This window comes from Aegilops tauschii, chromosome 5, assembly GCF_002575655.3.
Source record: "Aegilops tauschii subsp. strangulata cultivar AL8/78 chromosome 5, Aet v6.0, whole genome shotgun sequence".
Lineage (NCBI taxonomy): Eukaryota > Viridiplantae > Streptophyta > Magnoliopsida > Poales > Poaceae > Aegilops > Aegilops tauschii.
Window position 1 is genome coordinate 554,613,244 of NC_053039.3, and position 18,031 is coordinate 554,631,274.

General features: G+C 46.7%; 1 protein-coding gene across 1 annotated transcript; it reads left to right on the top strand.

Annotated features, from left to right (window-relative positions):
• Positions 1-321: 321 nt before the first annotated feature.
• Positions 322-1,734, top strand: LOC109755501 (short-chain dehydrogenase reductase 3b). Its single transcript, XM_020314403.3, has one exon. The coding sequence runs from the start codon at positions 779-781 to the stop codon at positions 1,580-1,582; it is 804 nt and encodes a 267-aa protein (XP_020169992.1). The 5' UTR covers positions 322-778; the 3' UTR covers positions 1,583-1,734.
• Positions 1,735-18,031: the final 16,297 nt, after the last annotated feature.

Here is an 18,031-nt window from a genome sequence, read left to right on the forward strand (position 1 = left end):
GCCGCAAGAGGGGTGTGACACCTACATGCATCGCTGCGGAGGTGTGGAGCTTTCGCTTGGCACCTCCCCCACCTTACCGAGGGACTCAAGCCACGGGGCCCACCGTGACGGGGGACCCACCATGGCCCGTAGGGGAGGACCACAGAGCCACGCTGGCTTGTTCCCTTTGCCAAAATAACACCCTGGTTCTTTCCACCAACTTCTTTCTAGAACAACAACGCGTACGCTGGAAGATGGATCGCAGACCATCAGATCCAACTCTAGATCTTTTTCCTCCATCCATCAAACAAACAAACATGTTGAATATATTGGGTAATACCAGTGATGTAATGGTGTGCGTATGTGCACTTGACAGGGGCGAGCATGCCAGCCTAACAAAGCGATGAAGGTCCCTGCCTGCCTCCAGCCCTCGACCATGGCCACGTGCTTCCCGTCGCCCGCTGTTCCTCCCTGTCGCCTGCCTGCCCGCCTCCACAGATTCTTCTTCCTCCTGCATTTCATCAGAAAATTTAGTGCATGCAAATCGCAAAACGTACGTAGGGTAGGCAGTACAAGTACAACTGCTTCTCTGGATCAGCATTGCTTATATTACCCTGATTATATATAATGCTGACGCGGTTGCATTTGCTCGAAGTAAACGAAGCCCTATATAAACACATCCACAGCACAGATGGTGCAAAACAACACACATCTCCACAGCACATCATTCTTTCCGGCCTAAGTTAACCGCGTGGAGTTGCAGCGCGGTGCTGTGCAGGACAGATCAGTCGGCATCACCATGTCGAGGCCGAGGCTGGACGGCAAGGTGGCCATCGTCACGGGCGGCGCGAGCGGCATCGGCGAGGCGGCGGCGCGGCTCTTCGCGGCCAGCGGCGCCACGGTGGTCATCGCCGACATCCAGGACGCGCTGGGCGAGGCGGTGGCGGCCTCCATCGCGGAGTCCGGCGCGTGCTGCACGTACGCGCGGTGCGACGTGACGGACGAGGCCCAGGTGGAGGCGACGGTGGCGGCGGCCGTGGCGGCACACGGCCGCCTCGACGTCATGCTCAGCAACGCCGGCGTGCTGCTCCCGACGGGCCCCGTCACGGAGATGGACCTGTCCGCGCTCGACCGCGTCATGGCCGTCAACTTCCGGGGCGCGGCGGCGTGCGTCAAGCACGCGGCGCGGGCCATGGTGGCGGCCGGCGTCCGGGGCGCCATCGTGTGCACGGGGAGCGTGGCGTGCGTGCAGGGCGGGTTCGGCCCGGCCTCCTACACGGCGTCCAAGCACGCGCTGCTGGGCCTGGTGCGCGCCGCGGCGGGCGAGCTCGGGCGGCACGGCGTGCGCGTCAACCTCGTGTCCCCCGGCGGCGTGGCCACGCCGCTCAGCTGCGCGGTGGTGGGCGTGGGCGCCGAGGAGATGGAGGCCATGACGGAGGCCCACAACGTGCTGCGCGGGAAGGTGCTGCGCGCGGCCGACGTGGCGGAGGCGGCGCTGTTCCTCGCGTCTGACCAGGCGGGCTTCATCAGCGGCCACAACCTCGTCGTCGACGGCGCCACCACCGCCGTCAACCCCGCCGTGCTGCGCTCCATCGGGCTGTGATCTGCGCCGCACGTCCATCGTCTCATGCATCAGCTCTCTTGATCTGTTCATACTACAGCTACAGCTACAGCAGCAGTTAATATTAGTAATGTGATTCCTTGAAAAATATATAAATGTTGTGACATGATGAGAATTAATACTTCTTGCGTTAATTTTGTATGGTATATCTTCGGCATTTTACTTCTTCTTTTCTTGAGGAATCTTCGGCATTTTACTAAGCTGCACTGGATGGAGTGTCAGGGAAATTGTCAGAAATGTCAAAGGGAACCTAGAGTTAGAGTGGGAGTGCACGAAGTCGCACGTCTGAAAATGAACAGCAGCTGGCAGACCAGTTCTTTTATTCAGTGAACAAGCCTGTCGAAAAGCTTGGCTTATCTATTAATCTATATGCCGTCGCTATTGGCCGAACGCTTCAGTCCGGGCACCTCTCAGACCGAACCTTTCGATCAGTACGAGCAGTATCCTACGACTAACGATTTCCTTCGGTACGACTAACTTCAAGGTCTAGATCTAAAGGTTTTCTGACATGCAGAAGAAAGTGATAGGTGAAAATGTAGAGCTAGATCTTTTTTTTTATTTTCTCTCAAGAGTTAGAAAGAATCATTAGAGGCATTGAAAGATAGCAAACTCGAAGAAGATCAATAATGAAGACAAAACACGAGCTCAAGGATAAGATCCATTGAGGAAGAAGACCCTCTTTTATAGGCTCCCCAAATCCAACCGTTATATCCACAGTCCGCACATAAGCGGTACTATCGCTCGGACGGTGTACCCACAGAGCAGTGCAATGAAGAGGAGCCACACGCGAGGCGGTAGTCCTGCCGGAGCGGTACTACCACTCGCCCTAACGGTACTACCACTCGCCCTAACGGTACTATCGCTGTGGTTACAGCTCAGGGGCATAGGGAGATAGGGCAGGCCAGTGGAGTGTGGCAGTACCGCAACAGCGGTACTACCGCCCAGTGTGAGCGGTACTGCCACTTATAAGCTGTAGTATCGCGCACCCACTGCCGCCCTACAACCGCTGAGAGCGCGAAGGGTCCAGAAAGAAGCGGAAGTGGGGCCGTAGTGGTCTGGCGGTACTACCACTTGTAAGCGGTACTACCACTCTCACTACTGTTCCACTGCCGTGCAAATCCGACACGAAAGTCGAGTACCCAGAAGCAGTGAAAGTACACGCGGTACTGGATAGCGGAAGTACTACTTATAAGCGGTACTACCGCTTCCCAGAGCAGTACTACCGCGGGAGTGCAGCAAAGAAGCCCAAGCAAAATAGATGGATACAATAAAATCTGAACTGCCATAACTTTTGCAAACGAGCTCCGAATAGAGCAAACTCAAGCTTGTTAGATAGATGACGACAAATAATATCCAATAGCGACGGCGAAGATATAGAGATGTGAAACCTCTATGAATGAAGAACTTAAAAAACTCCAACATCGAAAACATCGTAGAAGATGCATATGAACTCCGTTTTTTTATGAACTCGAGCTTGTCATAAAGGTGACTATAAGGCCTAAAACTCACACAAATAAAAAACAAACAAGAAACCAAGAAGGATGATGCAATGATTTGAGCTCTCTATGAACGATACGATCAAGCTACTTACTTGAGAGCCCACTTGGTAGTACGGCAATCGATTCTATAACCCGGTCTTCCAACTACCACCGTGGGACCGATAAAATAGAAAAACTATCAAGGGCAAACCTTTGCCTTTCAAAAAGTCCACTTGTGCTAGATGATGACGATCTTGACTACCTAAAGTTGGACCACCTTTTTTGACTGTGTTGGCTCAATGAAGACAATTTGATTGCTCCCCCATACTCCACTATGGGTGAGTCACTCTTCAGCACATCTTCACAAGTCCATTGTTACCATAATGGACGGTAACCTTCAAACATGATCTCTTCATGATGCTCCACTTGAACTTGCACACCGCAAACTTGATGACGACCACCACTTGATGTCATCATCCATGGGTTGTATGAGATCTTCCTCTTAACGCAAGCCCATGGAAACATACCTAACCCCACAAAGAACTCTTACGTAGACCATGAGTTAGTACACAAAAGCGTAATCGACAATGCTTACAATACAGTGGGAACATTTGATCCCTCTCGGTACATCTTGTAAGTTTGTGTGTTGATCATCTTAATTCATTCTTTGACTTAGGTCATGATCAACCTTGTATCATGTCTTCTCTATGACCAATCTTTGGATAATTCATTGAATAGCACCTTGGTCAACACATAAACTCCTTGAAAACAACAAATAGACTTTAAAACACCTATGGACAAATCCTACGAATATAACTCAAGGTAACTATTAGTCCATGGAGAAAGTCATCAATTACCAAAACCACACATAGGGGCACCATGTTCTTTCACAGCCCATACCTCGTCCGTCCCGCACGTCGGCCACGTTCGTGTCCACTTGGGCCCGAGAAATCATATTTGGCAACTTGGGCGCTCGAAGTCGTGGAAACATGCCACTCCCGCGCACCCTATTGGGCTGGTACATGAGCGAGGCGGCCTGTTTCTCTTATTTCGTTTTCTTCTTTTTCTCTTTTCTCTTTTTTTGTTATTTAAAATAATTTGTCCTTTCAATAAAGATTGAAATTTCTAATTAACTCTGAATTTTGAAAAAATGATCGAGAGAAACATAAAATGTTCATGCATTAAAAAATGTTTGGATAATCAAAAAATGTTCACGATTTTGAACAATGTCCGTGTATTAAAAAATGTTCATGAATTTGAATAAATTTTTGTGAATTTAAATAATGGTCCTGATTTTTTTAAATCATAAAAAACGAAAAAATGCTCGTGGATTTCAAAAATTGTTCCCAGATTTCAAAAAACATTATTGGTTCAAAGAAGTTCGGTGATTTGAAAAATGTTGATGAATTTGAAAATTGTTCACTAAAACAAGAAAATGTTCATGAATTTCAAAAAATGTTCCCAAATTTCATAAAATGGTTGTCAATTCAAAAAATGTTCACGAGTTTCAAAAAAATATGTGAATTGGTAAAAAGGTTCACCAATTTGAGAATTTTTCACTATTTAAAATAGTTTTCACGAACTGGTGAAAAATCTCCGTGAATTTGAAATATGTTTATGACTTCAAAAAATATATTCACAATTTTAGAAAATGTTCGCAAATTTAAAAGGTGTTCACGAAAGTGATAAAGGAAAAGAAAGAAGAACGAAAAAAGGAAAATAGAGAAAAACGTAAAAGGAAAAAGAAAAGGGAATGGGGAAAAAGAAAATACTGAGAAAAAACATTGCAAGAAAAAGGAAAGAAAAAAGAAAAAACTGGTTTAGGGAAGGTTCTAGAACCTCCCCAAAACTGCTGGGTATAAACCCTAAAATGGCCTGTCCAAACACTGGATCTAGTGCTTGGGGGATGTGCGTTCGGTCGCTCGTGCGCGACCTACGCACCAAATAGGATCTGTCCTTGGCCTGGGTGGCTTGCGAATAGATCCAGTGGCTGTCGCATGTGAGCCAACCTTATAGTTGGAATCAATCAATGTAACAGCTCATACATGTGCGCAACTTGCCGGAGGCAGCTAAGGCTGGTCGTAATGGAAGTATCATAAGCGGTATCATGCATGCTAACTAGACTTTTTGAATGATGTGGCACATAATTAAACGAAAACACTAACGCCCACACGTGTGGGCGTTTGCATCTCGCCCACAAGCGTGGATCCGCGTCCGTTTGTGCGCGCACGAATCTTGGCATGTTTTTAGTGCCACGTAGGACTGGGCTGGTGTGTGGGCATTCACCCGGTCGCCCACACGGCCGTTTCACCACACGGGAGGGGCTGGTGTGTGGGCGTTCAGCAGTTCGCCCACACGCCACTTTCCACTCACGCACAGGGCTGGTGTGTGGGCATTTGTCATCTCGCCCACACGCCCGTCTCATCTCCCACACCCAAGTTTCCACTTGCCATGTGTTTTGCAGTGCACATGGCAACTGCCCTAGTGTGCTTTATAAGCAGGTGGCAACTCTTTTTTTTTTACCCGAACATGTCAGTTGCCATGTATTTTGCAGGATACACGGCAACTGCCCTAGTGTGCTTGTTGTTGGGAATCGTAGCATAATTTTAAAATTTTCCTACGTTCACCAAGATGCATCTATGGAGTATACTAGCAACGAGGGGAAGGGAGTGCATCTACATACCCTTGTAGATCGCGAGCGGAAGCGTTCCAATGAACGTGGATGACGGAGTCGTACTCGCCGTGATCAAAATCACCGATGACCGAGTGCCGAACGGACGGCACCTCCGCGTTCAACACACGTACGGTGCAGCGACGTCTCCTCCTTCTTGATCCAGCAAGGGGGAAGGAGAGGTTGATGGAGATCCAGCAGCACGACGGCGTAGTGGTGGATGTAGCGGGTCTCCGGCAGGGCTTCGCCGAGCTTCTGCGAGAGAGAGAGAGAGGTGTTGTAGGGGAGGAGGGAGGCGCCCAAGGCTATAGGTTGCTGCCCTCTCTCCCCCCCTTTATATAGGCCCCCTGGGGGGGGCGCTGGCCCAGGGAGATGGGATCTCCAAGGGGGGCGGCGGCCAAAGGGGGGAAGGGGTGCCTTGCCCCCCCCCCAAGGCAAGGGGGAAGCTCCCCCCTAGGGTTCCCAACCCTAGGCGTATGGGGGGAGGCCCAAGGGGGGTGCCCCAGCCCACTAAGGGCTGGTTCCCTTCCACTTTCAGCCCACGGGGCCCTCCGGGATAGGTGGCCCCACCCGGTGGACCCCCGGGACCCTTCCGGTGGTCCCGGTACAATACCGGTAACCCGCGAAACTTTCCCGGTAGCCGAAACTGGACTTCCTATATATAATTCTTCACCTCCGGACCATTCCGGAACCTCTCGTGACGTCCGGGATCTCATCCGGGACTCCGAACAACTTTCGGGTTTCCGCATACATATATCTCTACAACCCTAGCGTCACCGAACCTTAAGTGTGTAGACCCTACGGGTTCGGGAGACATGCAGACATGACCGAGACGCCTCTCCGGTCAATAACCAACAGCGGGATCTGGATACCCATGTTGGCTCCCACATGTTCCACGATGATCTCATCGGATGAACCACGGTGTCGAGGATTCAATCAATCCGTATGCAATTCCCTTTGTCAATCGATATGTTACTTGCCCGAGATTCGATCATCGGTATCCCAATACCTTGTTCAATCTCGTTACCGGCAAGTCTCTTTACTCGTACCGCAATGCATGATCCCGTGACTAACGCCTTAGTCACATTGAGCTCATTATGATGATGCATTACCGAGTGGGCCCAGAGATACCTCTCCGTCACACGGAGTGAAAAATCCCAGTCTCGATCCGTGCCAACCCAACAGACACTTTCGGAGATACCCGTAGTGCACTTTTATAGTCACCCAGTTACGTTGTGACGTTTGGCACACCCAAAGCACTCCTACGGTATCCGGGAGTTGCACGATCTCATGGTCTAAGGAAAAAATACTTGACATTGGAAAAGCTCTAGCAAACGAAACTACACGATCTTTTATGCTATGCTTAGGATTGGGTCTTGTCCATCACATCATTCTCCTAATGATGTGATCCCGTTATCAATGACATCCAATGTCCATAGTCAGGAAACCATGACTATCTGTTGATCAACGAGCTAGTCAACTAGAGGCTTACTAGGGACATATTGTGGTCTATGTATTCACACATGTATTACGATTTCCGGACAATACAATTATAGCATGAACAATAGACTATTATCATGAACAAAGAAATATAATAATAACCATTTATTATTGCCTCTAGGGCATATTTCCAACAGTCTCCCACTTGCACTAGAGTCAATAATCTAGTTACATTGTGATGAATCGAACACCCATTGCGTCCTGGTGTTGATCATGTTTTGCCCTAGGGAGAGGTTTAGTCAACGGATCTGCTACATTCAGGTCCGTATGTACTTTACAAATATCTATGTCTCCATTTTGAACACTTTCACGAATGGAGTTGAAGCGACGCTTGATATGCCTGGTCTTCCTGTGAAACCTAGGCTCCTTCGCAAGGGCAATAGCTCCAGTGTTGTCACAGAAGAGAGTCATCGGGCCCGATGCATTGGGAATCACCCCTAGGTCGGTAATGAACTCCTTCATCCAGACTGCTTCCTGTGCTGTCTCCGAGGCTGCCATGTACTCCGCTTCACATGTAGATCCCGCCACGACGCTTTGCTTGCAACTGCACCAGCTTACTGCTCCTCCATTCAATATATACACGTATCCGGTCTGTGACTTCGAGTCATCCAGATCTGTGTCGAAGCTAGCGTTGACGTAACCCTTTACGACGAGCTCTTCGTCACCTCCATACACGAGAAACATATCCTTAGTCCTATTCAGGTACTTCAGGATATTCTTGACCGCTGTCCAGTGTTCCATGCCGGGATTACTTTGGTACCTTCCTACCAAACTTACGGCAAGGTTTACATCAGGTATGTTACACAGCATGGCATACATAATAGACCCTATGGCCGAGGCATAGGGGATGACACTCATCTTTTCTCTATCTTCTGCTGTGGTCGGGCATTGAGCCGTGCTCAACTGCACACCTTGCAATACAGGCAAGAACCCCTTCTTGGACTGATCCATATTGAACTTCTTCAATATCTTGTCAAGGTATGTACTCTGTGAAAGACCAATGAGGCGTCTTGATCTATCTCTATAGATCTTGATGCCTAATATATAAGTAGCTTCTCCAAGGTCCTTCATTGAAAAACACTTATTCAAATAGGCCTTTATGCTCTCCAAGAATTCTATATCATTTCCCATCAACAGTATGTCATCCACATATAATATGAGAAATGCTACAGAGCTCCCACTCACTTTCTTGTAAACACAGGCTTCTCCATAAGTCTGTGTAAACCCAAACGCTTTGATCATCTCATCAAAGCGAATGTTCCAACTCCGAGATGCTTGCACCAGCCCATAGATTGAGCGCTGGAGCTTGCATACCTTGTTAGCATTCTTAGGATCGACAAAACCTTCCGGCTGCATCATATACAACTCTTCCTTAAGGAAGCCGTTAAGGAATGCCGTTTTGACGTCCATCTGCCATATCTCATAATCATAGTATGCGGCAATTGCTAACATGATTCGGACGGACTTCAGCTTCGCTACGGGTGAGAAAGTCTCATCGTAGTCAACCCCTTGAACTTGTCGATAACCCTTAGCGACAAGTCGAGCTTTGTAGATGGTCACATTACCATCCGCGTCCGTCTTCTTCTTAAAGATCCATTTGTTTTCTATGGCTCGCCGATCATCGGGCAAGTCAGTCAAAGTCCATACTTCGTTTTCATACATGGATCCTATCTCGGATTTCATGGCTTCTAGCCATTTGTCGGAATCCGGGCCCGCCATCGCTTCTTCATAGTTCGAAGGTTCACCGTTGTCTAACAACATGATTTCCAGGACAGGGTTGCCGTACCACTCTGGTGCGGAACGTGTCCTTGTGGACCTACGAAGTTCAGTAGTAACTTGATCCGAAGCTTCATGATCATCATCATTAACTTCCTCCCCAGTCGGTGTAGGCACCACAGGAACATTTTCCCGCGCTGCGCTACTTTCCGGTTCGGAAGGGGTGACTATCACCTCATCAAGTTCCACTTTCCTCCCACTCAATTCTTTCGAGAGAAACTCCTTCTCCAGAAAGGACCCGTTCTTGGCAACGAAGATCTTGCCTTCGGATCTGAGGTAGAAGGTATACCCAATAGTTTCCTTAGGGTATCCTATGAAGACGCATTTTTCCGACTTGGGTTCGAGCTTTTCAGGTTGAAGTTTCTTGACATAAGCATCGCATCCCCAAACTTTTAGAAACGACAGCTTAGGTTTCTTCCCAAACCATAATTCATACGGTGTCGTCTCAACGGATTTCGACGGAGCCCTATTTAAAGTGAATGCGGCAGTCTCTAAAGCATAGCCCCAAAATGAGAGCGGTAAATCGGTAAGAGACATCATAGATCGCACCATATCCAATAGAGTGCGATTACGACGTTCGGACACACCATTTCTCTGAGGTGTTCCAGGCGGCGTGAGTTGTGAAACTATTCCACATTTCCTTAAGTGTGTACCAAATTCGTGACTTAAATATTCTCCACCACGATCTGATCGTAAGAACTTTATTTTCCTGTCACGTTGATTCTCGACTTCACTCTGAAATTCCTTGAACTTTTCAAAGGTTTCAGACTTGTGTTTCATTAGGTAGACATACCCATATCTACTTAAATCATCAGTGATAGTGAGAACATAACGATATCCTCCGCGAGCCTCAACACTCATTGGACCACACACATCGGTATGTATGATTTCCAATAAGTTGGTTGCTCGCTCCATTGTTCCGGAGAACGGAGTCTTGGTCATCTTACCCATGAGGCATGGTTCGCACGTGTCAAATGATTCGTAATCAAGAGACTCCAAAAGTCCATCTGCATGGAGCTTCTTCATGCGCTTGACACCAATGTGACCAAGGCGGCAGTGCCACAAGTATGTGGGACTATCGTTATCAACTTTACATCTTTTGGTATTCACACTATGAACATGTGTAACATCACGTTCGAGATTCATCAAAAATAAACCATTGACCAGCGGGGCATGACCATAAAACATATCTCTCAAATAAATAGAACAACCATTATTCTCGGATTTAAATGAGTAGCCATCTCGAATTAAACGAGATCCAGATACAATGTTCATGCTCAAAGCTGGCACTAAATAACAATTATTGAGGTTTAAAACTAATCCCGTGGGTAGATGCAGAGGTAGCGTGCCGACGGCGATCACATCGACCTTGGAACCATTCCCGACGCGCATCGTCACCTCGTCCTTCGCCAGTCTCTGTTTATTCCGTAGTTCCTGTTTTGAATTACAAATATGAGCAACCACACCAGTATCAAATACCCAGGAGCTACTACGAGTACTGGTAAGGTACACATCAATTACATGTATATCACATATACCTTTGGTGTTGCCGGCCTTCTTCTTGTCCGCTAAGTATTTGGGGCAGTTCCGCTTCCAGTGACCACTTCCCTTGCAATAAAAGCACTCAGTCTCGGGCATGGGTCCATTCTTTGACTTCTTCCCAGTAACTGGTTTACCGGGCGCGGCAACTCCCTTGCCGTCCTTCTTGAAGTTCTTCTTACCCTTGCCCTTCTTGAACTTAGTGGTTTTATTCACCATCAACACTTGATGTTCTTTTCTGATCTCTACCTCAGCTGATTTCAGCATTGAATATACCTCAGGAATGGTCTTTTCCATCCCCTGCATATTGAAGTTCATCACAAAGCTCTTGTAGCTTGGTGGAAGTGACTGGAGGATTCTGTCAATGACCGCGTCATCTGGGAGATTGACTCCCAGCTGAGACAAGCGGTTATGCAACCCAGACATTCTGAGTATGTGCTCACTAACAGAACTATTCTCCTCCATTTTACAGCTGAAGAACTTGTCGGAGACATCATATCTCTCGACCCGGGCATGAGCTTGAAAAACCAGTTTCAGCTCCTCGAACATCTCATATGCTCCATGTTTCTCAAAACGCTTTTGGAGACCCGACTCTAAGCTGTAAAGCATGCCGCACTGAACGAGGGAGTAATCATCAGCACGCTGCTGCCAAGCGTTCATAACGTCTTGGTTCTCAGGGATTGGTGCTTCACCTAGCGGTGCTTCTAAGACATAATCTTTCTTGGCAGCTATGAGGATGATCCTCAGGTTCCGGACCCAGTCCGTATAGTTGCTGCCATCATCTTTCAGCTTGGTTTTCTCTAGGAACGCGTTGAAATTGAGGACTACGTTGGCCATTTGATCTACAAGACATAGTGTAAAGATTTTAGACTAAGTTCATGATAATTAAGTTCATATAATCAAATTATTTAATGAACTCCCACTCAGATAGACATCCCTCTAGTCATCTAAGTGAAACATGATCCGAGTTTAACTAGGCCGTGTCCGATCATCACGTGAGACGGACTAGTCAAGATCGGTGAACATCTCCATGTTGATCGTATCTTCTATACGACTCATGCTCGACCTTTCGGTCCTCCGTGTTCCGAGGCCATGTCTGTACATGCTAGGCTCGTCAAGTCAACCTAAGTGTATTGCGTGTGTTCCGAGGCCATGTCTGTACATGCTAGGCTCGTCAACACCCGTTGTATTCGAACGTTAGAATCTATCACACCCGATCATCACGTGGTGCTTCGAAACAACGAACCTTCGCAACGGTGCACAGTTAGGGTGAACACTTTCTTGAAATTATTATAAGGGATCATCTTACTTACTACCGTCGTTCTAAGCAAATAAGATGCAAAAACATGATAAACATCACATGCAATCAAATAGTGACATGATATGGCCAATATCATTATGCTCCTTTGATCTCCATCTTCGGGGCACCATGATCATCTTCGTCACCGGCATGACACCATGATCTCCATCATCATGATCTCCATCATCGTGTCTTCATGAAGTCGTCACGCCAACGATTACTTCTACTTCTATGGCTAACGCGTTTAGCAAAAAAGTAAAGTAATTTACATGGCGTTATTCAATGACACGCAGGTCATGCAAAATAATAAAGACAACTCCTATGGCTCCTGCCGGTTGTCATACTCATCGACATGCAAGTCGTGATTCCTATTACAAGAATATGATCAATCTCATACATCACATATATCATTCATCACATCTTCTGGCCATATCACATCACATAGCACTTGCTGCAAAAACAAGTTAGACGTCCTCTAATTGTTGTTGCAAGTTTTTACGTGGTTTGTAGGTTTCTAGCAAGAACGTTTTCTTACCTACGTATGACCACAACGTGATTTGCCAATTTCTATTTACCCTTCATAAGGACCCTTTTCATCGAATCCGTTCCGACTAAAGTAGGAGAGACAGACACCCGCTAGCCACCTTATGCAACCAGTGCATGTCAGTCGGTGGAACCTGTCTCACGTAAGCGTACGTGTAAGGTCGGTCCGGGCCGCTTCATCCTACAATGCCGCCGAAACAAGAAATGACTAGTAGCGGCAAGAAGAATTGGCAAACTCAACGCCCACAACTGCTTTGTGTTCTACTCGTGCATAGTAACTACGCATAGGCCTGGCTCATGATGCCACTGTTGGGAATCGTAGCATAATTTTAAAATTTTCCTACGTTCACCAAGATGCATCTATGGAGTATAATAGCAACGAGGGGAAGGGAGTGCATCTACATACCCTTGTAGATCGCGAGCGGAAGCGTTCCAATGAACGTGGATGACGGAGTCGTACTTGCCGTGATCCAAATCACCGATGACCGAGTGCCGAACGGACGGCACCTCCGCGTTCAACACACGTACAGTGCAGCAACGTCTCCTCCTTCTTGATCTAGCAAGGGGGAAGGAGAGGTTGATGGAGATCCAGCAACACGACGGCGTGGTGGTGGATGTAGCGGGTCTCCGGCAGGGCTTCGCCGAGCTTCTGCGAGAGAGAGAGAGAGGTGTTGTAGGGGAGGAGGGAGGCGCCCAAGGCTATAGGTTGCTGCCCTTCCTCCCCCCCTTTATATAGGCCCCCTGGGGGGGGCGCCGGCCCAGGGAGATGGGATCTCCAAGGGGGGGGGGGCAGCCAAAGGGGGGAAGGGGTGCCTTGCCCCCCAAGGCAAGGGGGAAGCTCCCCCCTAGGGTTCCCAACCCTAGGCGTATGGGGGAGGCCCAAGGGGGGCGCCCCAGCCCACTAAGGGCTGGTTCCCTTCCACTTTCAGCCCACGGGGTCCTCCGGGATAGGTGGCCCCACCCGATGGACCCCCGGGACCCTTCCGGTGGTCCCGGTACAATACCGGTAACCCCCGAAACTTTCCCGGTGGCCGAAACTGGACTTCCTATATATAATTCTTCACCTCCGGACCATTCCGGAACCTCTCGTGATGTCCGGGATCTCATCCGGGACTCCGAACAACTTTCGGGTTTCCGCATACATATATCTCTACAACCCTAGCGTCACCGAACCTTAAGTGTGTAGACCCTACGGGTTCGGGAGACATGCAGACATGACCGAGACGCCTCTCCGGTCAATAACCAACAGCGGGATCTGGATACCCATGTTGGCTCCCACATGTTCCACGATGATCTCATCGGATGAACCACTGTGTCGAGGATTCAATCAATCCGTATGCAATTCCCTTTGTCAATCGATATGTTACTTGCCCGAGATTCGATCGTCGGTATCCCAATACCTTGTTCAATCTCGTTACCGGCAAGTCTCTTTACTCGTACCGCAATGCATGATCCCGTGACTAACGCCTTAGTCACATTGAGCTCATTATGATGATGCATTACCGAGTGGGCCCAGAGATACCTCTCCGTCACACGGAGTGAAAAATCCCAGTCTCGATCCGTGCCAACCCAACAGACACTTTCGGAGATACCCGTAGTGCACTTTTATAGTCACCCAGTTACGTTGTGACGTTTGGCACACCCAAAGCACTCCTACGGTATCCGGGAGTTGCACGATCTCATGGTCTAAGGAAAAGATACTTGACATTGGAAAAGCTCCAGCAAACGAAACTACACGATCTTTTATGCTATGCTTAGGATTGGGTCTTGTCCATCACATCATTCTCCTAATGATGTGATCCCGTTATCAATGACATCCAATGTCCATAGTCAGGAAACCATGACTATCTGTTGATCAACGAGCTAGTCAACTAGAGGCTTACTAGGGACATATTGTGGTCTATGTATTCACACATGTATTACGATTTCCGGACAATACAATTATAGCATGAACAATAGACTATTATCATGAACAAAGAAATATAATAATAACCATTTATTATTGCCTCTAGGGCATATTTCCAACACTTGTAAGTAGATGGCAACTCTTTTTTTACCCGAACATGTTGTTTTGCCATGTCTTTTTGTAGCGCTACACGGCAACTGCCTAGTGTTAGTAGGTGGCAACTCCTAAGGTTTTCAAATCATGGCAACTGTAGTAAACCAGACCATACATGACAACTGCCTAGTGTTAGTAGGTGGCAAACCCCTAAAGTTTTCAAATCATGGCAACTATAGTAAACCATACCATACATGGCAACAACCGCAATTGCCCAAAAATGGCATATGGAACTTTCACTAGTAGAAAACAGGGCTTTGGTCACAGGGCAGTATTCACATTAGTCCCGGTTCAGTCATGAACCGGGACTAATGTGAGCATTGGTCCCGGTTCATGCGGCTAAGGCATTAGTCCCGGTTCACCTGGGCCCTTTAGTCCCGGTTGGTGCCACGAACCGGGACTAAAGGGTGCGATGCCCATTAGTACCGGTTGGTGGCACCAACCGGGACTAAAGCTTAGACCTTTAGTCCCGGTTGGTGCCACCAACCGGTACTAATGGGCTTTGAGGCATTAGTACCGGTTCATGGCACGAACCGGTACTAAAGGTCCCATTTTCAAATTCTACCCCCCCGGACCGCCTTTTCAGTTTTAGAAAAAACAAAAGAAAATGATGAAAATGTCAAAAAAATAAAATAAAATAAGTTTCCCATGTGATATGTGGTCTAATTGTTGGGAAAATTTACAAATATGAATTTCGACTTTATTTGCAAAATCTCTCTGGAATTTGTAAAATGGGCATAACTTTTGCATACGAACTCGGATTAAAAAGTTTTTTATATGAAAAATCATCTACTCAAAAAGTTACATCCGAATTTAACAGAATAGAAAAAAGTTAAACATTTTCAAAATCCTCAAAAACCTAACAGAAAAAAAGTTACGGGGCTTTTAAGATCTAGAGTGGAAAAAAATCGAAAAAATTTCAAACTTACTAGTGGCGCACCATTTGCTAGGTGCGCCACTAGTAACAGAAAAAAATATAGTTTTAATTTTTTTTGGAAAAAATGTGGTCAAATCTGGTCAAACTGTGGTCAAACTAATTATTCTAGAATATTGGTGTTACTAAATAATTATTTCAGTTTTTTTTGAATTTTGGTCAAATCTGGTCAAACTGTGGTCAAACAATGGTCAAACTAATTATTCAAGAAATATTAGTGTTACTAAATAATCATTGTTTTTTAAAACTATAGTTTCAAACTCAAACAGTGAAATGTGCCACTTCATGCTCAAGCTAAATTCCTGAGGGTTAATAGGATTGACAACTTAATATTGTCAGGAAAACAACAAGTGCGGACTTGGAAACGAGGGAGAACAGAACCCGGAAGTTAAGCGTGCTCAGGCTGGAGTAGTGAGAGGATGGGTGACTGTCCGGAAAGTTAGATGATTTGGAATGATGAGGGGTGATTAGAGATTAGAGGATAAATTGAGCAGTGATGAGGGGTGGTGATTAGAGATTAGAGGTTAAAATAATTCAGAAATTTGAAAAAAAATTCAAAAAAAATCAGAAAAAATCATAAAATTTCCCGGTTGGTGTTACCAACCGGGTCTAAAGGTGGAGCTCCACGTGGCCGCGGCCTTTAGTCCCGGTTCGTGTAAGAACCGGGACTAAAGGGGAGAGGCATTAGTAACGACCCTTTAGTCCCGGTTCAAAAACCGGGACTAAAGGGCCTTACCAACCGGGCCAAAAGCCCCTTTTTCTACTAGTGTTTTCACATGAGATGGCAACTGCAGTTGAGCAACCATGGCAACTGTAGTTGTCCGACATGGCAATCGTAGTTCAGCGACATGGCAACTGCAGTTAAACGAACATGGGCGAGGGTCTGGACCATGGCAACTGCAGGCGCGCGGTGACTGTCACGCGGGGCGTGCGGGACCACGAGATACGAGGCCTGACGTACGGGGCGTGTGGGCGTTATCTATTTCGCCCACATGCACGCGTGTGAGAGGGATCGGGAGGAAAAAAAGAGGTGTGTGGGCATTACTTGTTTTGCCCACACGTAGGTGTGTGAGCTGTTCCTCTTATACACGACACAAAATGTGTGGGCAGACCCCCTAACGCCCACATGTGTGGCACTTATCGGCGTCATAATTAAATGAAGAAAGGAGGGTGTGGTATCATATCATGATACCGTATCATATTAAATGTAGTACTACTTTGTGTCATGCATGACAATTAATAAGACAATCAAAAATACTAACTTATGATACTAAGCATTACAGAAGTAGTATCATAGACTAGTATCATATGCATGATACTAGTATATGATACTCCTCATTACGACCAGCCTAAGTCATTTACTTTGTATTTGTTTGAGCACAACTAAAGTATTGTGTTTCGATTGATCTATACCTAAAAATATTATACATCGAATTAGCAGACTTTTTTGGGGAATCCAAATTGTTGTGTTATGTACTCCCTTCGTCCGGAAATACTTGTCATCAAAATGGATAAAAGAGGATGTATTTAAACGTATTTTAGTTCTAGATATATCTCTTTCTATCCATTTTGATGACAAGTATTTCCGGACGAAGGGAGTAGTAAACAAGAGATCCAATTCTATCAGGGATGAGATCACTTGTCCCAAACTGGCGTCTCCAACATACTGCCTCAATCGACTCATCAATTTTGTCATCAACCACTCTTATCGGAACCCTCGTTTGTGGAAATCGGTGTTTGCTCTGCAACGAAGGAGAGGGCATTGCGTTAAAATAGAGGGGGTCACGAGCCATGCTTTTTTAGCTAGGTGCATGTGTTTTTTTTTCTCCCGTTACAACGCATGGGTATATTTGCTAGAACCTAATAATAAAGGGAGAAAGATTTATTGTTTTCCTTCTGTCACTTGTTTAGTTTTTATATCCGTTAATTTTGTGTTAACCACAGAGATTGACGAATGATATTTAAAAGAATTGTTACGTTTCTTCCGTTCCCATATGTAGCTTCTTTGTCCATCATCTGCCTGTTGTTGAGATTTAAAAGGATCGTTTACGTTTCTTTCGCTCCCTTATGTAGCTTCTTCGTCCATCGTTTGTCCGTTGTCTCATTTTTTTGAGATAAACAACGCTCTCTATTCAAGTACTGTTGTTCAAAGGAATATAAATAGGCAGGAGGATCAGACAACCAAACATGTCATCCAGAAACATGACAACTAAACGAGTTAATCTACGAGCCTCCTCGTTATGTGAGCGATGTTCATGGTCTATTTCACACACCTGAAACTTCTCCTTTCGAGCGACGATCTCTTTGAGGATCATGCAATTATCCCTGAGCTGATTTGGCATGCAAAGATCTCGAACGACTCTCAGACAGTCAGTGGCGACTTGCACGTTAGATTCAAGAAGATCTTCTCCCCGCACCAAGAAAAATGCCATGGTCACTGCGGCATATCGCACCGATGGCACCTCTGTTGGATGATTTTGCCACAACCCCATCCACGTTAAACTACTTTGCCCTACCTGGCTCCGGAGGAACCCTCCGATTTGCAGAAGCATTAGTCGGTTGAACCCTCTTGTTCTTCTCCGGGTAGCAGTCTTGAGCTCATCCAAAAATCTATCAATGAAAAGGTGTGTC

Excerpts from the sequence above, each read along its gene's own strand:
- LOC109755501 (XM_020314403.3), top strand. The coding sequence starts at position 779 with ATGTCGAGGCCGAGGCTGGACGGCAAGGTGGCCATCGTCACGGGCGGC.